Source organism: Echiichthys vipera (assembly GCF_963691815.1).
Source record: "Echiichthys vipera genome assembly, chromosome: 6".
NCBI classification, from domain to species: domain Eukaryota; kingdom Metazoa; phylum Chordata; class Actinopteri; order Perciformes; family Trachinidae; genus Echiichthys; species Echiichthys vipera.
Genome location: NC_139831.1, coordinates 6,911,399 through 6,935,455, shown reverse-complemented (window position 1 = coordinate 6,935,455; position 24,057 = coordinate 6,911,399). Strand labels below are relative to the sequence as shown.

General features: G+C 40.3%; 1 protein-coding gene across 1 annotated transcript in view; it reads left to right on the top strand.

Annotated features, from left to right (window-relative positions):
• Positions 1 to 8,682: 8,682 nt before the first annotated feature.
• Positions 8,683 to 24,057, top strand: part of rxfp1 (relaxin family peptide receptor 1) — a gene marked incomplete at both ends in the record, with an annotated part of 50,703 nt that continues 35,328 nt past the window's right edge. Inside the window, 2 exons of the mRNA XM_083914924.1 lie at positions 8,683 to 8,725; positions 16,607 to 16,744. Coding sequence (XP_083771050.1) covers positions 8,683 to 8,725; positions 16,607 to 16,744 — 181 coding nt within the window. The remainder of the gene's footprint in view (positions 8,726 to 16,606; positions 16,745 to 24,057) is intronic.

The following is a 24,057-nucleotide window of genomic DNA, read 5'->3' as shown; positions in this document are numbered from 1 at the left end:
GAATTCCTTTTTATTTATCCCGTAAGGGAAATTCAATTTTTTCACTCTGTTATTATTATTATTCATGTTACACACAGGCCCGAAATACACACACACACATGCACAAACAGGAACTATGTACATGCAATTAAGGGAGAAATGTTAGAGCGAGGGGCTGACAATGGCTCAGCGCCCCGAGTAGTTGGGGGTAGTAGTAATTGTGGTTGGTTTCACAATCACACTCAGTCCATGAGGATAATCCTGCAAAACTATCAACAGGCTGCTGCTGTCGCTGCATAAAAGATACATAAATATTATGTAGCTGCTGGTTTCTATAATTATCCTCAGATAATCACATAATAACTATTTTACAGATAATCAATCCTTAGGTAAACTGGTTTATCAGATTCCTGATTTACAACAAAAGCCAATTGTTACATTATTGCATGCATGTAGACATTTATTATAGGAATTATATATATATTGTTATTATTATATTTATTGTAGGAATTATATATTTAGTATTTTGTGAGAGCTTTTTGTTTTGGCAATGCAGTTTGAGTGATGCATTATTATTATTATTATCCCTGAGGGTAAATTCCATCTCTGCCTGCTGCAGAAGAACAATCATAAACCAATATAAATATAATTAAAGTCAAGTCTGTTCCGAGTAGTTAGGATGTGCCTTCTGAAGCTGTTAAACGCTGAGCGCGGTTTCAGATGAAGTGCAAGTGTCGGTTTTGTAATTCATGAGATTGATCCAGTTAAATAATCTGCCTCTCCATTTCTTGCACACTAATATTTCCATTCCTCAATTTATATAAATTAGGCAAAGAGCGCTAAAGTGTTCTGCCAAGAATAATTTCAGACACACTTTTGCAGAGCTTGCATAGATTAGCAGATAAGCATCTAGAGCTTTATACCATGTGCCAGTCAGAAGGCAGACTATATATCCCCGAATTCACACATGTTCTCTTCTCTCTTTTGGGAGACCTTCATTGTAAGTATCTATATCTGTACATAGGTGGCCTCTGGAAATCAAAACCCAAAGTGTGGGTAGTGCTTGTGTCATTATTGATCCATGCTAGGCCAGTGATGTTTTGTACCAGCCTTGAGAGGGATTTTATTTATTCTGCACACACATGCACGCACGCACGCTCGCTCACCCACTCACTTACTCACTCACTCGCTCAATCAATGAATCAATTTTGTCAGCACTAAAATAATTTGTTGTGAATTTGGTCTATTGGCTAGCAGTATCAACACACTGTGTATTTCTTTTTCCTTTTTTTCACTGACGCTTTGTATTCTGCGCTCTGGTATTTTACCTTGCTACCTGTTCTGTTTGTTCTGTCATGCTTATGTTGTTGTTCTTTATCTTGTTTATTTGTTTTTACATTGATGCCAGGGGACTACAGAAAGAAAATAAGCCTTTTGGCTAATTCCGGCATTTTTTAACCCATGTATGATCATGTGTTTTATTAATTTGCACTGTCTCTTGCTCTCATCTCTTATCTTCAACCGCTTATCAGGGGTTGGGTCGCGGGGGCAGCAGCTCTAGCAGGGTACCCCAAACTTCCCTTTCCCGGGCCACATTAACCAGCTCTAACTGGGGGATCCTGAGGCGTTCCCAGGCTAGTGTGGAGATATAATCTCTCCACCTGGTCCTGGGTCTTCCCCGAGGCCTCCTCCTAGCTGGACATGCCTGGAACACCTCCCTAAGGAGGCGCCCAGGGGGCATTCTTCTTAAATAAACTGAATTGAATTGATCATTTTTCTAATTAGGGAGTTCTCAGGGTGCTTTAACACAAAATGTATAATTTATGAGCAAGACTGACAACTTGATCCAGTCATGCATGCTGGAGGGTTTTGAGAATGATTCCCTCTCAAATTCAATTTCAGGCCTGAAAGGAGAAAGTCCTGCAGTATATACAGTACATATGCAGCGAACTGGAAAAGCCACTTCACTAACTTAATTCACAGCAAGAATGACAACTTCAGCCTGCTAAATAACTGCTCAGCACAAAAACACCAATAGTTCCAATTCTGTAGTAGACATTTTAAAGTCATGATACTTGTGTAGGAGTATTCTAATGTTATCTTTAGAGTTGTACTCCGTAAGATTTAATTGTCTATTTAATTGTCTTTTATGTTACTATCTATTAAAGAGTCAGTAAGAACAAAGGTGATTTATCATATGACCCATGAATGAAAACACTTGTTGCCTTTTGCAGAGTATTCCAATCGGTGGGTCTCTGGTGTCATTCCTTCTCTAGATGCAATATGTTAGTGACGCTGCTGTCACAGTTTAGTCATCCAGCCCTCAGTAGTTTTCCATTGATCCTGCCTCTGCCCCACTCAGCCTGTCAGCCACACCCACCTCGGCAGTTCACTCTACTCACCTGTCCACACAGCTGCCTCTCATCACATGCAATCAGCGCAGCATATAATCACCTGCTCCACACTCACTCCTTTGCCAGATTGTTCTAGGCCATGCGAGACTTTCCAGCATTCTTCTGCCTGTCTTCCCGGGACTGACCTCGCCTGTCCCTGATTCCCTGCTTCGTCTGCATCCTGGTAAATTGACCAAGCCTTCTGTCCCTGACCAAGAGTTAAGCCTATCCTCACCTGATTCCTGTTTGCCGTTTTCTGAATAGTTTGCCTGTCTGCCTGAGTCTGAGTAAACCGTTGAACTTTTACCACTGTTTCTGAGTTCTTTGTCCTGCAATTGGGTCCATACACCACCAGTTACAGCTGCTGACAGTGGTTGGTCTGTCAGCCAAGATTGTCAGGGTTATCGATTTAATAGTGTATATAGGGGACGGACCGGAAGTACAGAGGTGAATGTGTGTCAATGTGTGTTTTTTGTCAACTTTACAAGGGCAAAAAAAAAAAGATACACATAGCGACTGAACGTGAGAAGATGGAGGGCTCTGAAAGGACAGGCTCACCTTCCTGCCAAAGAGGCCGCTATAAAAAAATGTATCCCAAATTTTAATTTTCATATTTATTTCTAATCAATACATTGGGAAAGTCAAGCAATACTTTTTTTCAAGCGAAACTCTTTATAGCTAATATGATGACATACCTTTCCATGGAAAATATATTATTACCAGGGCTGTAGGAATACTGAGCTCACAATGTCAGGAATACAATTCAGGTGAGAAAAGTGTCCTTTATGGAGCTGGGTATCTTACCGAAATACTTTTTAAAGTACTGACCAGAACATGTGTAGCAAAGCATCAAAGAGCATGAAGTTCTTCAACAAAATGCATACCTTTTGTAATCACTTTACAATGACACATATGGTGATTTCAGACCTGGTACCCCCAAAAAAGTCTGTTTATCCAATGTATTCTCATCAACAGGTTCTCGTGCCGTTCTCATTCCCAGGGCATCAAATTCTGCTGGGAGGCTTATGCTTCAGTGCCAATCACAATGGGCTTTAAACAGTAAAACATTAGCGTAAGAGCAAGTGCTCCAGGATCAGCACCAAACTGCTTGAGAGGGCAGGTTGGGATGGTGGATGGGTCAAACAAACATCAACATCGTTAGTGTCCCGTTCATGTCCTGTGTGTGTAGTTGCATTACTAACAAACTTATTTTAACCCCACCAACAATCTTGCCCTTACACTAACCAAAGGGTTTTGTTGTTAAAAAAAGAGGTTGTGGAAGTCGCGTGGAAGTTGCGTGGAAGTCATCCATCCCATTCTTTCTTTTTACTGCGTGAGGGTTAAAGGTCTGAGAATTGGGTTTGAGCGGTTCTGGTGAGTTTGGTTACATGTATGATGATCCTTGAGAGTTTTTTCTTGCTTTTTTACCAGGATGCAAGGTTGAATGTGAGGAATGACTCGACGGGCAACGCTACCCGCTCTCATCCCAACTCGTCATATACAACAACGACCCCTTGCTGTCACTTGTCAAAACAATGGGTACATACATGGGTGCATACTGTAACACTCCACTACCGCCGCACGTGGTTATTGTTGTGAATTCAAACAAAACTGTGATTGGGCTTTAGAAAAAGGAAACACCTTGCTCGGGTTAGGAAAAGATTTTGGACGGTGTTAAATAAGTGTCTTTGTAATGTAACAACAGCAACACATGAAACACAAACTGCAGTCTCCTGGTTGATAATATGGTGTTTGTTTGACCCATCCACCGCTCCAAACTATGCCCTTTTGCAGTGTTTAGAGTTCTTTATCCTGGAACACTTAATCTGAGCATCTAAATGGGCAGAGTCACCATGCAGTAAAAAAAAGCAGTTCTCACATTGGAAAAAGCATTGCTTGTGAACAAAATCACATCCAACCAGTATTGGGGTTGAAGCATAATCATATTTTAAAAAAATAGTAAGGATTTATTTATCGCTGGCACTGTCATAATTCCTAGAAGAATACAGAGGACCTGGCCCGGTGTTCTTAACTGGAGCCATAGCCCCCATTATAACACAGCGTCTGGTACACATTTAAGTAGGCAGGAGCTTCTTGAGGCTTAAGTTAAGCCAAATGAAGCTGAAATTAATTGGGAAAAAATTAATAATCACTCCACGTCAAATCTCAGAGAAACTATGTATGTCTCGCCCCACAATGCATGGTCCTTTCTCCTTATTTATCCCTCTCAATTTGAATCTGTAAAATCAGAACAACTGAGGGACACTACTAAAGCATCCAAGCCCCAAACATAAATATGTAATTCCCCTTTTACAAGAACAGAGAAAAGATTTAGAGATGTGTTGGATGGTGATTTTAGTGGCGTAATTATAGTTGCCAAGCACCCACAGGCCTTGTTTGTATCTAACGATTTGACAATCTGAGGCTTCTCAGCGACTTTGTCTGAATCAAAGAAAACAAACACATTAAATGTTTTGACAGCCGTGTTTTAGTATTTCCCACCTCAAAAAAGCTCTTCAAATGTTTCAACCTAAATTTCAGGTAATGCCCTAAGGTCCATCACTGTCCTTGTTGCTTTTTTTCAAATAATACAGTGATGTATATGTTACAACAATGTGGAACATATTATTCCATCCCTTGGCATTTTTTTTTGCTGAAAAATTTCACCAAAAAGATTTTGAAAAGGAAAGATAATGCCCAAATTGCCACTGCAGGAATTAGACGCAACTGTGTGGCTTTTCATTTTCTGCTTTTTTGTTATTTTGGTGCAGGAAATATTTTGGGACAACTTCAGCTCTTAGGGATGCTGAGAGCCTGTGAGTTGAAAAATGCAGTTCACTGCATAGATGCTACATAAAAGTATGTTAAGTATGCATGTACATTGCAGTGATTCTATACAAAGCATGCTAATTGTCAGACAGTCTGATTCCCCGAGCCTCATATACAGTCCCTTTGTGCATCTATACATTCACTGTGTACAAGACAAATCCCTCCTTAAACAAAGCCAATGCTCAAGCCATTAGATTGCTACGTTCAAACATAACACACCGTCACCATGGAAGCAGCAATAGTTTTCCCCCATTATTTCAGCCTCTTAAAGGAAATGTAACAAGATGTAAAGACATCATTGACAATAAACAGACCTTTATAATGTTGCTGTGTTTAACATGTTAGCAAGCTTTTTGCACATGGAGCAACATTAGCAATTACCTAGAGTCGTGTCTCTGGCTAACTGTCAAGTGTGAGTTCAGCTGCTAGATGGTTCATTAAGTTCACCAACACTGTCTGTGTACTGTTTGGTGCTGGGGGGGAAGCATGCTGCTTTTTTGTTAAAAAAAAAGCATCTGCCTGCTGAGTCTGGAAACAACATGAAAGTGAACCAAGGCAGTCGATATATGTAAAACCAAAACAACGATCTGAAAAGACAAAAATGTTCCAAAGAGTGATCATTTGATCTAACATATAAAGATATTGATTGATGCAGCTTTACGCCTTTACTGTAGATAAGAACATATAATGGACTGCACGTCATTCATAAGATCAAGCCGTTGAACAGGTTTAATAACAGCAATGCAGCCGCTCATTCCATTGCCTTCAGTTGGCAGTTTTATTCTCACTTTAACCAGAATGAACAAACACCTTCAAGTGTAACAAGAGGCCCAAGACTGTACCAAGATTATTAGATTATACACAAATTGTCCTCATGTTTGTTAACCAGATGTTAAAATAATTGCTCTGGATATTAATTTTGGTGGTGTCAAAAGAAAAGATTTAGCCCAATAAATTAGCAAATGTGAGAATATGATGATTTGCAGTAAACCCGAAGAAAGATGCAATCATATCCGCCACAGTAGACATGAGACGCGGCTTGAAAATCATCGGTAAGTATGTTTTGCGAATCAGACGTGAGAGGCTGAGCACAGCTGCTGTTAGTTTGACGGCTCCCACTGATGATGCTACCCGGGGCGGCTGCAAGAGTCTGGCCCTGGATGTCAACACTGAAATTTATACACTGAATTTTGCAGCCGAGTTTGGCCTGTTTAATTGTTTAATGTTGAATTTTTTAACTTTGAATTCATAACATTGAATTGTATACATTTTATTTTGCTTCTAAATTTGGTATATTGAACTTTTGTTTTTATAGAATTTTATTTTATTCATTTCTGTGGGCAATTTAGAGTCATGGTTGTCTCTCTGTTCGTCTCTATGTGCCCAGTGATAGACTTGTGTCCTGTTCAGGGTGTACCCCGCCTCACGCCCGATGCCCCCCCCCCCCCCCCCCCCCCCCGCGACCCCGACAGGGACAAGCAGTTGAAGATGAAGATGAATTTCTGTGGGTATCATAGATTGTTGTTTAATGCTTCCTTCAGTACTTATAATTGACCACACAGATCCACTCCCACCCCTCCCAATCTCAATGCTCGTCCACATTTGAGACTGGTTACACCCACACATACACACACACACACACACACACACGCACACGCACAGCCCTACACACACACACACACGCGCGCACACGTACATCCACACACACACCCACACATACACACACACACACACACACACACACACACACACACAAAGGGAGAAAAGGAAACAAAAAGGGGGTTCTAAGGACGTGCTCTAAAGGGCATTATAAATGTGGCTCTATTGGCTATGAAATTGTTTATTTTTATTTTTATCCTCCAACATTTCACAAGTAGTTCTTCATCAAGGCCTTCCAATTCTCCAATGAAGGTGCTTCCTTATCCTTCCTGCTTTTGGAAAAAGAGTGTCTGCCAACTAGTCGGATATCTCATCCCCTCTATATCTTGAAAAACACACTTTCTTGGAAAGAATATTATATTCATGTTAGTATATTTGCAGAGCCAACTCTCTATGCCTTCCCATATCTTTTAAAGCCCAATTCTTAATATAATTCAATTTCCTTGCAGGAGTCCTCCCAAAGGGATCAATAAACAGAAGTCTTAGTCTAAGTCTACCCTTGCAATACCAAAAGGCGTGCATGAGACAGTCACCATATAGGTAGCATTTTAAACATTTATCTGACACAGTTATCAAACTTGCTTATTTTATCTCCAGTAAAGTATACTCTTGACATAAATATATATATATATATATGGGTTATAGACATTTTTAACCTAGAGTTTTGTAGCCTGGAATTATTTAACCTTGAACTTATGGGTGTTGAAAAATAAAGTTAAATTCAGAGTCAAAACACATTTCATCTTCATCTTCTATTGATTTCTAAATGTGATGACACAGATTTAATTCCTTAGTTTAATTGTTTTACATATTAGATGAACACAGCAAATACAAATTAACAGATTGTGTTTGTTTCCAATTGAATGAATCGTTGACTGATACACATGTTGTGTCCTACACGTTTTCCCGCGCTGCTATTTGTTGCCACTCCGCACCAGTCTCTTGGGTAACTTGGGTAGCCTAACCAGTCACACATTATGGATGTGTGAGTGGGGAAAGATAACAGGAGCATCACACTGGCATCACAATGCCTGTCAGAGCGAAGCCCCTGGCTGTCAGCAAGTTGTATATGAACACATAGAGCCTTGCAACATCCTCTGGACTTACTCTGCTGCTGATTACTTCGAAGATGTTACACTGGTGGAGAATCTCTCTCGCGTAATTACGCCAGGATTGTTGTGTTTTCATGAAAAATAAAACCTAAAAGCTGTTTCGGGCTTTCGGCAATCTGTGGGATTGTTTGCGATGCTCTTAAAGGCATCAGTCCTCGGATTCTGAAACAAAAAAAGGACACAGTGGGGGGGTGATTATTTTAATCTGCAGGGTTGACACTGCACCTGGAGAGTTTTCCGCCGACAAGAGACAATTCATGAATGCAAATCAGCAGAGCTTTTGTTGAACTGCAGTTTTAACAAGTTTTCTTTAGTGCATGGATTTCGTTCTTCTGCAGTCTCTCTCTCTCTCTCTCTCTCTCTCTCTCTCTCTCTCTCTCTCTCTCTCTCCCTCTATCCCTCCCTCTCCCACAGCGCTGCACCTGTGCTGCTGCTCGTGCGTCAGACGATGGCAACTGATTCATTCATTAAGACCTTCCTCTCCGACGGACTGGGTGCAGACCGAGTCGACATTTCGAAGCAGCCAAAGGTTCTCCTGCAGCTGTTCCACCTGCGCGTCGTATCTGCACGCCGTAGCGCGCAAACAAACTTCTGCTGTGATTTTTACGCACAGGTCCAGATTTGGACAAGCAGACAATAAATATTGCTGCTCCCTCTCCAACACCGACTACGCGATTTTCACACAACAAAAAAACTTCCAAGAGGAGACCATGCAAGTTTATGTGGCTGTGATATTCGCTTATGGAGTCTCGGGTGAGTTCATCAACTTGTCTTTTTTCGTAGTCGTTGAAGCTTCAGTCTTTGGCTTTTAAAGATATCGCGCACATGTGCCCTCTTGTCAATCAAATCTGCTCTACACACAATGTATTTAACTTAACTATTGTTGTTTATTAAAGAAGTAGCGACTTTATCTGAAATCTGCACAGATGTCTAAAAGCCTACTTTCCGAATTATTTTAAGATTTTTTTGTTGTTGTTTGTTGAAGACCATATCACTGTATCAGCAGGAATGCTCTACGTGATATGTTTGGTTTTTGTTCCTTGTATTGGGTCTGAAACACTGAGGAGCTGTATTCATATTATCTAAGGCAGTGTGCCACCCAATATGCCTGGATATTAAATAAATAATATGAATTATCTGATGTGGAATAGATGGAAATTAGCAGAAGGCACTTCACAGGCAGTATGCTTAGTAATTCTGATATGATATATCATCAGTTACAATCTCTGTGGATTTCAACTAGCAGCAGCATTCCTGTTGCACACTAATGTGGAGCAATATCCTCTGTACATGGTGGTTTGTGTGCGCTTGCTAAGTCGTGCTTTGGATATCCACATGTCAGTAGTTTTTTGCCTTCTTGAAGGCTTTTGCGGAGCTATTGAATTGCATGAGTAGTGCATCTATCCCTAGTGTAATAGTAGTAAGCTGTTATCAGTCACTGTGGCATCCTGCACCACTGTGTGACGCCCTGGGGACTTATGGTATCCACACACTGAATTCAAACTGACAGCAATTCTTCGGGTCAGAATGCCTTGTCAAGAGCCCTGTGAGGTGAAAATATTAGTTTTATTGTGCTTTAATCCAGTGTGTGTATTTGTCCTCGTACTGTCAATCAAGCTTTGGCATTTTAGCTGCTAAACAACTCAGCAACAACAGAAGCTGTGAATTATTTAGTTTCAACTGGACAAAGAAGAGGAGTCACAATGAACTAGACATTTTTTGGGTCATTTGAGCCTGATTCGTACTTCAGACATCTACTTTAGTTTGGCTGTGGTTTAGCTTTTTGGCATTGAGGTTCCTGCTGTTTATGCACTCATGACACTGTAAGGCACTGGTCAAGTCAGGAATCTGTTGCATAACTGCTTGCATGCACAATGTATCTTGCAATGCGCCCTGTGGAGAAAAAAACAAACCATTCAAACTTGCTCCTCTGTGTACCTTGTGTAAAATGGATCTCCTGCGGGAAAAAGCAACCAACTGAGATAATATATATTTTATGTTGTCACAGTCAACAGATGATACAGAATGCTACTATCCAAAAGCTTAAAGAATCCTGCCCTACTTGGACCCTGATTCACAGCCAATCTGCCATCAAGTGCTGTTGAGTCGGGGGTTTTTGTGATGTACCTGTCGCTATACTGACTCTGTGGCAGAGGCTGTCAGTGAGGGCAAGCTGTCCAGTCTATCAAACCATTGTTTCCACCCGTTAGTGTGGAAAATGGAAGAAACCTCAGGAGGAGCAACTGAAGAGAGATCTCTGAACATCGCTGGATGTTCATACACAATAGATGTGTGAAGAGAATAACCAACATAATAAAATTATAGGATGACAAAATCATACACAAAATGTAACAAGAGACTATCTTGCAGTGGGATTACATCATCCCTTGATGCCAAGTCAAAGTCAAAGTGGTGGGGCGATGGCCCCTTCTGCTCTATTTCAGCCTTCATTCTGATCTTGACTAAAAAATCTGTAAAGTTTTGTGACTGCATCTTGCACAATTGTGACGCTTTCACCAAATTGGGCCAAGGGTGTAAAGTGAGGAGGCCAAGGCCCCCTACTCTGCCTTCATTTTGATCTTATCATTTCAAAACATTTTGGTTGATGCAGTCCGCGTCTTTTGAGGCTACACGGTGGTGTGGTGGTTAGCACTGTCGCCTCACAGCTAGAAGGTTCCTTCTGTGTGGAGTTCACATGGTCTCCCCGTGTTTGCGTGGGTTTTCTCTGGGTACTCCGGTTTCTTCTTACCATCCAAAAACATACACGTTAGGTTATTGATGACTCTAAAATTGCCCGTAGGTGTGAATGGTTGTCTGTCTCTGTTCGTCTCTATGTGCCCTGCGATAGACTGGCGTCCTGTCCAGGGTGGACCCCGCCTCGCGCCCGATGTCAGCTGGGATTGGCTCCAGCCCCCCGCGACCCCGACAGGGACAAGCGGTTGAAGATGAATGAATGAATGAATGAGTCTGCGTCTTTTGCTCTCCACGCATAATATTTACCTGTATGTAACCAAAACATGCTCAAATTAGTCAATAGTACTCAGACTTCAAACGTTATCCCAAATAGTGTCCTGTTGCCAACAGATTATTTTTTCCAATGCAAAATCTCTTAGAGAGATTAAACACAGAACACCTTATTAAAAGCATCAGTTTGAGTCATTTATCAGAAAGATTCTAATTTCCTTTTCCAAGCATGATAGGTAATTAGTGGAGTAAACATGTTGAGTATTTATCACTGATCTTCAGTCCAAGAAAGTTTCTCCACAATGACAGCGAAGTGCACTAAGTGCAATGGTTGTTTTCGTTTGTGGTTCATGATATTCTTTCAATTATAAATCCAGTTAATAAGTAGATATTTCCTCTTACACATGCACACAACTTGCATCCGTGTCAGCCGTTTTGCAGTGCAACTTTTAACTGAATATGCAAATCATTTAATAAGATGTCTTTTTCAAATTTGCACTTGACCTTATTATAATAATCCCAGGGAGATCTGCACACTGATGCAGAAGAAAAGAAATATAGACAAGATAAGCTGTGATGATGTGGTGTGTTTATTTTAATATTTCATCACTACTGCATCTTTAGTATTTGTTCAATTGGTCATATTCTTTCTTTAGCATAGTGTGAAGCAGGAATAGTTAAATGTCAACTTCTGCACATCCTGCTGACATCCTTTTTGAATTTCTAGTCTGATAGCTATATAGTGTCTTCTGCCTGCCCTAACTCTAAAAATGTGCATTTGCTGGTTGAGACTTTACATCTTCGTCTGAAAAGGTTACACTTTGACTGACAAGCTTTATGAGCACCAACCGACTTTCTGACCCACAGTTTTAGAGACAAGGCTTCATATTTTTGTCGTAGCTGTGGTTTTTTGCTACTTTTCTTCACTGAAAAATTTAGCTTGCTGATGTAGCGGTAGGCATCATGCATCCCACACTCCTTTTTAGAAATTCGTATTTGTCAGTATATTAAGTTAAACATACATTTATAAATGGAATGGCGATTCATTTGCCATTTGTTTTTGAAAACACACATATTAAAACATCGTTTCCATCTAGCTTAAAAACAAAGTTGGCGTGGTGTGATCCATCGATATGCTTCCTGTCTGGTGGTGGCACTTAACTGTAACTTCACCATTGTATAAATATGATTCAAGACTAAGCTAAGCTAAGCCAACAATGGATATCTCATCTCATCTTCAACCGCTAATCTCTCCACCTAGTCCTGGGTCTTCCCCGAGGCCTCCTCCCAGCTGGACGTGCCTGGAACACCTCCCTAGGGAGGCGCCCAGGGGGCATCCTTACTAGATGCCCGAAACACCTCAACTGGCTCCTTTCAACGCAAAGGAGCAGCGGCTCTACTCCAAGTTCCTCCTGAGAAAACCCATTTTGTCCGCTTGTACCCTCAACCTCGTTCTTTCTGTCATGACCCAGCTTTCATGACCATAGATGAGGGTAGGAACAAAGATTGACCGGTAGATCGAGAGCTTTGCCTTCCTCAGCTCTTTTGGTCACAACGGTGCGTTAGAGCGATTGCAACACCGCCCCCGGCCAAACTCATTCTCCTACTCGTGAACATGATCGCAAGGTACTTGAACTCCTTCACTTGGGGTAAGGACTCATTCCCTACCTGGAGTAAGCAATCGACCGGTTTCCACCGGTTTCCTCCATTCGACAATGGATATCTTGTGCTTCAATTTGTATATGGAGCAAAATAAAAGCATATCATCAGAACTGTCTTGGATGTATTAATTTACGGGTAAATGCTGAGTTTGTGACAAAGGTTTATCACCTTTTAACCCATCTTCACATTTTTCTAATGACTTTTTCTGCTTCAGTTAGTGATTTCCCATAATGTCTCTTAATAAATGTGGTTGTAAAATTATAACATTTAGTTAGTTGTTCTTCTTGCCTAAAGCTCTGATTCGCATGTAGTCTGACAGCGTTGCCAACACGTGCAAAAAATATATCAAAACGTGCATAATGATCAGGAATGGTGTGTTTTGTCTTTTGTTAAAGATTTGCATAGCTGTTTTCACAAAAATTTGCAAAAGCGGCACTAGATTTTCCCAGACACAACAATGGGAAACCAAGCTCAAATCACCCCTTTTTGTGGCCATACTGATTCACCACCCTTTATCTAAGAAAACCGAGATTTGCAACTCCTTGGAGTTGAATGGGCATTTTGATATCAAGCACAGTTTTCATGAAATCTCAATTTTGGTTTCATTACATTTTCAGGCCCTTTAAGATTTTATCATGGTTGTGTATGTGGTGGAATGTTACGACCTAGTGTGTCACATGACAGCTAGAGTGTGTCCCACAATTTTTACCTTTATTACATCAATTTAAGTTAAAACAAAGGAAAATGTGTGCTTGTCACAGAAGTGTTATTATGGGATTAAACAGGCATGCACATTTGACCCTATGAGCCTCCAAGCAACAGGAGTGCCAGCCAGTTGCCCATTGGCTGCAATACAAACTGAGACAAGAATAGTCAAAATTACTGCAGAGACAGACTGTTTTCAACCTGCTCTGTTTTTCACATATTTGACCCCATAAATATCAAAATGATATCAAAGCGTTCAGCAGAGTCTCTTCTCTCTAGTGATAATTTTAATAAAAAGATGTTGTTTGAGAGCTGTAAACTCCGTTAAATGAACTTTCTGACCTGTTTACAGTAAGTTGCTGTCTGCCTGCCACCATGGAATCCAGGGCTGTGAAAGTTGACTATGATTGATGGAGACAGTGACTAAATGACTTAGAAATTGCTGGGAAAACGGCAGACAGGACAGATATAATTCGACATTTCCGATAGATCTCTGATTGGCCCTTTGTATTTTTGCTTTGACTTTATATTGTATCAGGCTGATGTAAACATTAAATGTCAGCATCTTCAGTAAAGCCTCCTCTAATTGGCAGTAAAATAGGTTTTTCAATACAACTTTTGGATTTTGAGCCAAGAGAGTATTGCGGATGATGCTTAAGTGCCACAGATGCTATCATATCCTGTGTCTGGACAGATTTCTTAACCGTCTATTACAGGTGGTGTCCAATCCTGCTCCTACATCTGCTGTAAAACACCTGAGTCTAATGTTCTGCTTGTTATCAAGCAGCCGAAGCTTGTCAAAATTTTGATTATTGTTAGACTCAAGTGTTGGAGCAGGGAGAGACCTAACACTGGACACAGGACAGTAGCTCTCCAGGAGCAGGATTGGTCACCTCTGGTCTATCATACACTACTACAACCCTTTTTACTAGTACTACTAGTAAAAGTAGTACTAGCCAACTTCTGCTATTACTACGTTTGAGCTTTGCATTGGGATGTGCACCACATATCAGAATGGGTAGACGTCAGGCCCACAGTTCAAATGCCTTGTAGAAAACACATTTCCCCAAATATACAAAATTATGCTAGGGCCACTCCACTTTTTAAGCATAGTCGAAGACATAACAATAGTTTTCACTTGAGCTGCCGGTCAAAGAGGGCCAGCAGCCATCTCTTCATGAAAAATGTAACATATTCCCATAATGTAGCTGCAGTGGCAGTTTTTAAATATGTATGAGAGACTCAGATCTGTTGCTTGCACTTTTTTGCAAGCTTGTAATTTATTTTGGAATCATACACTGCCACTTACTTTAGACTGACAGTAAATGAAGGTCAGTATTGCCTGAACTTATCGACACAGCTTTCCTCTGTCTCCACTTTGTGATCTATTGGTCTTTGAGGCATGTATTATCACGCTGAGTCTCTGTTATGTGACATTGTATGTTATTACTCTGTGCTGATGATCTATGATGGTTTTCTCTTCATATGATCGTTTCTGTGATGCAGTGGGTTGAACAAATATTCCGTGGTTCTTGCTGCCTCCAAAATTCAAGGTTTCTGACACCAAAATATCTGTCGAGTGGTTTAAGTTGTTGACCATGAACTGCAACATCCCCAGTGTGAGTCCAGTCAGGGAGCTTTGTTGTATCACATTTCCTGTCATCTAGCTACATCTTTCTGATAAGTGCATGGAATTCTCCAGACAATTACTCTGTGATGCTGCTGAAAGTCTATCAACCTGGTGTTAACAGAGGTTTGACCTGTTATTATCAGTAACATGGACTGGCAGGCTTTTGAAATAGAGATGGTAGATGTGAATATCTTTCATGATGGAAGTGCCGAGTGGTTGCCTTGAAATCTGTGATTTTATTGGACGGAATCGAATCTATACCCCCAAGAGCAAGATGTGTTAGGACCTGTAACTGGAGAGGCAAGTAAACACCACAGTATTCCTATTTATGATTTAATGGGACCCTGAATTCTTCAGTCTGCAGCAGGATTTTACTTCAACTTCACTGGAAATAGCTGGAAGAGTTTAAATGTTTCAACTCAGAAGCACTTCATATAGTCTCTGAGGGCCCATCAGGATGATAAATGATTATCATCTTTAAATAAATGTTGTATAAAAAGCATTTACAGTATATTTATTATTACTATCCAACACTTCTTGTGTTTCAGTGTGGACAGAATATGAAACCATTCTAATTTAAAGACGGATACTCTGAGATTGTATATTCAATTTCCCATGCAATGTTATCAACTCAAAAATATGTCATTAAGCATCCCAAGCTGGTTTGAGCACTTCTTGATACATCTTCTTTATGTTTCAAAGACCAAACGTATGTGGAGTGAAATGATATTAGTTCAGTAGCTCACAAAATAATTGTGGAAATGTACTCATATTAAACACGCAGTATAAAACTATGGTTTAAAATATGAAAAATACATTTTAAAAACGAGGAATGACGACATAAGGCACCTTAGTTCCTAATTAAAGAAAAAAGGTCAAATACACAATGCAGCGTTAAACCAGGCTGCTTAGTGCCTTTAAGAAAATGAGGGGAATCATAAATTGTATTCTGTTCTTAATTCGGTTCAGTGTACGGATGACATAAGGGTCTAATGTGCAATATGCAGCTGGCTTTTCATTGGCCTATCTACTGTATTTTGAACCAGGGGAAAGACAACACAGACTCACTATGGCATAGGAATAAGAAGTGTTAACAATCAAGACAGGGTGAGGTGGGGTAATGAATAATTTCCTCCACAAGCTGTCATTGCATATTTATTTTACAATTGCAGAATTTGTCAGTCTGTACTGCTTGTGCTATGTCTCTGAATAATTTAGACTCTGAAGTAAGTACACTGGAGATCAAAATTAGAGAACACGTTATTTATACTTGATTTATTCTCTGTTGTTATGTTGTTGTCATAAAAGTTGTTGTTATAAAGGTTGTTCAGAATTTGATAGAATATCAGCTCTGGCTATCCAGCAGCTGTACTAGTATGTTTTTTTTCTAAATAACCCAGACACTTACAGTATTTCAAAATAAATAAAATATTTATAATTTGTAGTCTACAGACATATGTGACCATTGATTACAGAAACACATCAACTTATAATGGACTAAACATAGAAGAGCTCTGAGGAGCCCTGAGTCTCTGATGAAGCCCTTTCAGGAATGCATACAAAAGCTTTCTTAATAAGAGGCACAAACACAACATGTTAAATAAAACCTTTAACAAGTGCTCTCAATATGTCAGACATTTTCTATTCATAATCATTTTCTGCTTTGTTTATAGCACTAAATATCTCAGAGGAGAAGACGACGTGCCCCCTTGGATATTTCCCCTGTGGCAACTTGACTGTGTGCCTCCCTCAGCTCCTGCACTGTAATGGCATCGATGACTGTGGAAATCAAGCCGATGAGGAAAACTGCGGTAATTCATTGTTTCTACAAACAAATGTTAATATGACTGTGTGCTGTTTCACCTCTTGTCTTCATCAGCTATTGACCAGCTCTGTGGGGCACATAAATAATAGGTGATTCACTGAAAGTCAAATTTTCAGATGGACCCTTTTCGTTTTTAAATAGTAGCTTTTACTCTACTGTACACTGTGCTGGTGCTTGGTTTTGACTCAAGTTAGGCGCAAACTTTCTGGTTTTAAAGCTATACGGTACATTAAATATGTTTGTGAACACACTTAATGTGAGAAACAGTAATGAATATTGATTTGTATTTGATCATTGTTGCCTAGTTTTACAGTTTGATTGGTCTTACGATAACCGCAGGCTTGAAGGTGAGGTCAGGTGTCTGGGTTTTAATGCATATATTTATTAGTGAAGCATGCATGTTCAAACTAAAAGAGGGGTGAAGTTGCTCTTTACGTTTAGTTCAGTACCACAAAATGTATTCATTCCCATTAAGGCAATGTGTCCCAGCAGACATACAAACATCTGATACACTACTAATGTGGATATATAGTGTAACTCCAGTACTATTGCCTCTGAGTCTGGTTTTGCAACTTCTACCCATAATTTAATAGTCTCAGAGCTGGTTGATGACATAAGCACTATGGTGGCAACAATGGTGTCTGACTCTGTCTTAACAGGAGTTCCACAGGACATGTTTTTATCCACTTTTTATACAAATTCTATTCTGCTGACTATAGGCATAGTCAAATTGTCAAATCCAAATGTTTTCAAATAGGACTGCCCTAGTTGGTCTACTTAACCAATGACCTCACCTAAAGAGGTCAAATAATTTGTCAGCTTGTGATGCATTTTTTATTGAGTGCAGGGAAGGCAAAATAGTTAATTATTGATTTTGGAGGGAAGGAAGAAGGAGCAGGTCTTCCCAGTGATAATTAAGGGTCAGTGGATAGAAATTGGCTAGTCTTATAAATACATTGGTGTTTGCCTGGTAAATCAAACTGGACAAAGAGCACCAATGTTGTTTTCAAGAGAACTCTGTCAGGACTATATTTCTTGAAGGAGCTAAGATCCTTTGATATCCCACAACTTGTGGCTACCCCAGCTGGACCTGCGTGAAAATGGCAGCTGCCTCCAGAAAGAAAACCAAAGTGGTTGAGAAAGAAAAAAGAAAACAAGAGAAACAACATAGTCATAGAAACTCAGGAGGATCTTTAACAAACACTGCATCCATGTGTATTTCAAACCCAGTAACACACTCAGACAAAGACTAGTACATCCCAAAGGACAGAACCCACACACCCAAAAAAGCAATCTGGTTAATACTGTCCAATGCAACGCAGAATGCAAAGATCTCTACATTGGAGAAACAAAACAACCACTGCATAAATGCATGGCCCAACACAGGAGAGCTAACTCCTCAGGCCTGGACTCTGCTGTCCACTTAGGTCGCACTCACACTGTCCTTCCGTACCGTGCCCTCTAGTTCGTTTAACCAGTGTGAGTTAACGGCCCGTTTGGGAGAGGTGGGCTTTTTAAAGCAAATTTGCACATATACAATCACGAGCATGCGCACGTGTACGAGCTATGGCGGTTCTGACGTCATTTTATGTGCGCCTTTTCGGACATGGAAAAAAAGAAAGACGGATCTTGCGCGGACATTTAAAACAATGGCGGCGAAAGTTTCACGTTGGTTTGATGCAGAGTTGGAGTGTTTACTGCAGATTTGGTTGGACGAAAATATTCAAAAACAGTCGACAAGATGCGCAAAAACTCTGAGGTCTATGGAAAGATTTGTAAACAAAGCGACGCATCACGATGACTTCAATCAATGCGTGATACGTGTAACGCCGTGATGACGTATAGGCAGGCAAGAAGCATTCTGCTGAGGCCCAGGTAGTGTGAGTACAAACAGGCCTGGCTCGAGGGTGGAGAGGGAGGGGGGGACAAGTACCCTTAAGCACGGGGCACGATACGGATATACAGTGTGAGTGCGCCCTTACATCTCAAGGAGAAAGCCCACTCCTTTGATGACAACAATGTCCACATCCTGGACAAAGAGGACAGATGGTTGGACACAGGAGTAAAAGAAGCCATCTATGCAAAAGTAGAGAAACCATCGCTAAACAGAGGAGGAGGATTGATACACCACTTATCTCCAAATTACAATGCAGCCCTTTCATCCCTTGCCAGGAGATTCAACAATCTAACCTCAAATAACAACTGTTCACAACTGGCCTCCTGTGACTCCAACGACTGTCGTTAAGACTCAATAGAGTACTAATAAAGTCGAAACCTACTTACCACCAACGACTGTTACTCTAACGATGGCATTTGGTGCTCAAAGGGTTCCAGTTACATCATCGGCCTTGTGAGAGGTTAAATACCTGGATCTCCACACCAGGTAGTTGGACCAGTCCCAGCCTGGTCAGATGCGCACATGAACTGATTAAGCCTCTTGGATGAGAGGATAAACGTCTTCCTAGACAAATAACCAGTCCAGTTGCTTTTGACTGAAATTGCTTTGGGGATAACGATGACCTGGACAAATAAGAACATTCACAGGCTTTCCCATTGGGGTTTAATAAAGTTTTGTAATCTAACAGTGCATCAGGGTACTGTGAGGGTGAACAACAGCTTGGTCAAATAAGCACATAAGATCGTCGATACCTTCATCACTTATGCCCGGGCACCAAGAGGGAACAACAGCTGTACTTTTCTGTATCCTGATGAGTCATTATAAAAGCTTTTCAAGTACGTTGGTAAAGACAAGTATGAAATACTGCTATTCCTTTTAGTATTCCCCTCTAGTCTAGTGTACCCCTGGACCGAAATAACTTATTCAGTATGGATACACAAATATTGATGAAGTCTCCTCACCTCTGCTGAGCTCCAGTTTATGAAAACAGGCTCATGCACGACTCATTTCCTGAATTTATCTTGAGAATACGATAATCAATCATGACTTATGTGTTGAAACACTAGTGCGATATAGAGTATTACAGCTGTCAAATTTGAATAACAGTCATAAATTCCTCTGAAGTTCATTCCCTATTCTTAATTTTGTCATCCTGTAGAAAGGATTCTTATCTGATGTCAACTTTGTGTCCAGTATGTGCTGGTGATTTATGTAGCCTTATAAATGTTTGAACCTTTTTAGTGCCTTTTTATATTAACAAAAAATGCTAATAATACTAGTTTTGTTGGCTTTCAGCTGCCAGTTTAATGATTAAAACACAGTAATTTACTTGGTAGTCACCTCTTGATCTATTTAGGGGTGTAACTCCAGGAGACGCCAAAGCTGGAATGATGCTCTCATCCTGAGGGAACATAAGCTAACAATAAATGTAGTCCTTTAATCTCCCATTGATCTAACTATAACCTGCATCATGAATCTAAGCCCTTTTAACACTCTCCTAGACAAACTCCATACTGTCCTAAAAATAACCTTGCCAGTGACAGAATAAAGGCAGAATTATGCATATTTTTAATCCGTCATGCGATAAAGATTGTTACGCACAGAAACCATGCACACTGAGTATGCTGCCAAGTTCGATTTGTTTACAATAATGAGACTCAATGCTATCTCTCAGTTCTTCTCTTTTATTTCCTCCCTTACTTCCCTCTAATGGAGGTACCCAACTGTCACCAGTCTGCTTGTGTCTTGCATTTCAATCAGGAGTTGAGACTTATTTAGAGTGAAGAATAAATTAATTACATGGTGTACAGTAAAGTGTCTTTAGCGATTAGACACCATCATGATAGGGGGTAGTGATGATACTGTATAATTAGTTAAAGAAAATTCCCCCCTGGGGTCAGGACACTAGTGGCGGTGGTGCAGAGAGTTAGCTGAAGAGCTGGATGATGTGATGTGTAGCAGGACTGGTCACTGGATGTGATGACAGCAGATTTAGTTTGGCAGCAACAATATGGCTTAAAAAGACCATGCAAAAGCTGGTTGGTTTAGCATGAGTGAACATGAGAGCGATAGATTTTGAATGAATGAGAGGCACTGAAGGGGCTAAGCTTTCCTCCCTCTACATCTATGCTGTCACTCTCCCTCTCTTTCTGTGCGCCATCCTCATCCTCTATTTCATCCTCATCCTCGCCATCACCATCCACCTGAATATTACTGTCTGACTGATTAAAAGTATAGGCTGTCTGAGAAATTATACTTTTAATACTGCATCTCTGTATTATGTCAATCAGTCAGTTTATCAGATGGTTTGAATGATGGCATCATATTTGGGTCGGTGTGATAACATTGAAACAACATTGGGCTGTTTTTTTTTTTTTGACATGCAACAATTTTCGACAAAATACAGACTTGGTGTGCAAAGGTCTCCACACTGAATACCAGCAACTCCCTAGTATCAAATAATGAGGGGGAAAGAATGAATCAGTGAATGGTGGAAGCAAATCAGGATGCAGCAGCGGTAGCAGAACAGTCAGCTGACAGGAATTGTGAATGTGATAGACAACACCTTTATGAATAAGACATGGAAAGTAAAATAAAGTACAGCAGTTGTATAGCCACAGCGGATAGTTTATCACATTCTGAACAATAAAAATTAATTTATATACTTATATATTTCAGAATAAATCAAGTAATAATAATTTGTTCTCCAATTTTGAACTCCATTGTACACCAGGATTAAATGGCTCGAGTTTGTTTTTCTTCCATTGAGCAACCTCTAGTTCTTCTGAATAGGTAGCGCTTCATGGCTGGATATGCAGTCCTCTCCAGGAACCCACACTGACATATGCAGTAAGCATATGTCAGTGTGGGTTCCTGGTCTCTAGTTTCATTTCAGCTCTCAATTTTGAGATGTGGTTGGTGTCTGGAAGCAGGTTAACAATGAGAAAGTAAAGTTTGTTTCATGTGTCAAGACTTGGTCACACTGACAGAAATGTTCAGGGCTTTGTGAATCCTCCCACCACTGTATTCAGTGCCTTGAATTCATAAAGCCTTCGTTGTGCACTTTGACTCAAAGAGTAGGATTAGTAGTTTTGTGACTTAAAGATCTGTCCAACTATAGTGAAAATAGGCTTTTATGTGAGAGATTTATTTGACCCTAACCTCCATCTCGTTAAGAGGAAGTCAGAGTATTTCCAACATAATGCAACTCAGTGCAGTGACCCTGAAAAAACTCTTTGTGGAGCTTGTAAATGTTAAAGCTTTATAGCTTTATTTGCAAGGTATTGGTTGGATCTGACCTGTTTAGACCTGGTTAGAAGCCTCTCTGTTATTTTTTTATCTATTCATTTTGACAGATTTCTGTTTAGCTGTATATTAAGAAAGTCCCTGACCCGGCTGCCATGTTGAAAACAGTCAAGCCAAAGCTTTCTGAGTTGATGGATCTCCACCAGATCGAATCAGATTTCTGTCCAGATATCATCAATGTTATTATATTTAAATTCTCTGCATGGGTTGCAACATAGGCGTCAGTTAATATACATTGGAGATCAAATTAGAGAACAACTAATAAATACTGGATTTATCCTTTAATACTGTTATTTTTTATTCATCATAATTGTATAGAATATCCGCTGTGGCTATACCACTGCCGTCCGAGCATGTTTTTAAAAAAAAAAAACAGGCACTTTAACTAAAACATCCATGACGTTTATGGGTGAGAGAAGACACAGGTACGTTCACAGGAATCTGGTGCACACGCTCTGAGGAGAACTCAATTGTACAGCGTGGAGGTGCTTATGGTAGAGGGGGAGGGGCGTGAGAGTTGTAAACATTTAAAATTTGACTTAGTCAACTTGATCTGCCAGACTTGCTGACTGCAGCTTTAAGTAAATTGTCAACAGGTCCTAGATTAACACCAATAACTGGGAGATATCTGAAAGTGTTCTCTTATTTTGCTCACAGCTTTTTTCACAAATTGAATGTTTTAGTTGAAGTGCCTTGGTTATTTCAAAAACATGGTACTACAGCAGTGGTATAGCCTCAGCAGACATTCTATCAAATTATGAACAATAAAAATAAGAGTATTTTAGAATAAATCAAGTATGTATTAGCTGTTCTCTAATTTTGATCTCCACCGGTTAGCTAGAGTCTTCCCAACCCCCCGGAACCCTGGGATGAGTGGTTACAGGTAATGGATGGATGGATGAACTTTGACTTCATCATTACCAATCTCTGGTTCACCTCATCATATGCATTAAAAGAGAAGCAGATGTCATAGATCACAGCGGTGGCAGATCTAATGGACCCTAGGTGTAATTCTGTTGCCAGGGGTTTCAGCATGTATGCACAGCATGCTTCAATTGAAGCGTATATAGCTACATTATATACACCAACAGAGTTCTAGAGTTTAGATTCTTTGCCTGAGACCAAGCCCGAGCTCGACCCAACCCGACCAGTGGGCCTTGTCGAACCCATATTTCCCACCACTAACCCTTGGGCCTAGTTGCGCTGGGCTCTTAATCATGAAATTTTTTTTTGTTTGTTTTTTTAAGCAAATTATTTGATCGATCCAATCCAACCTCTGATTGGCTTACCATGAAATTTGACTCTACATCAGCCAATCAACATAATTTATGGGGCTGTCTCATCCCCCTCACCAAGGAAGAACAGTGTTTGCCGCCCGGCTTAGAGTCTAGTTGGTCTGATGATTATTGGGCTCAACCTCGTGTTTATATGCATTTTTTTTTTTAATAAGACTTAAAAATAAAGACTAAAATGCATGAATAAATGATTGGGGTAAATGGGGTAAAAGGTCTCTTTTACCCCCATGAATCACAAGCCTGACAGAGCCGGTGCAGACGCCTGTATAGATTTAAATGAAAGTGTACCTGTTGCGTGAGATAAGCAAGTGAAATAGCGCGTGAGATGTCTATAGTCTAGATACCAGATTAGTACAAATTGCTGTACAGTCTCACGGAGTCTTGTTTGGCTCTGGTTCTGCAGGTGTTCTTTCTCCTGAGTTCATCCTTTGTGTAGGAAAATCATAATAGCATGGAACACAAGTCAATATGTCATGCTGTCAACCACGAAAGTCCTTGTCAATATCTGCCACTAGAACATGTCTAGTCCTGTACATCCTCCCCATCAGGTGTGGAAGCACAATACAGGATGTGACTGCCTTTTGCTTTCCCCTTTTCCTCTCTGCCCTGTCTGACTGACCATCTGCCCACACAGTAACAACCCATTATTTGCCTTTCTGTCAGTATGGCTTGCACTGCACTGACAGCGATAAGAGACACTCACAGAAATACATTGGTGTTGAATGCTCATGCTCAGACGGTCTGAGTTTCCATCTCCTTTTTCTGTCTTTCTAACAAGTGGATGTTTTTCTCAAGATGCTT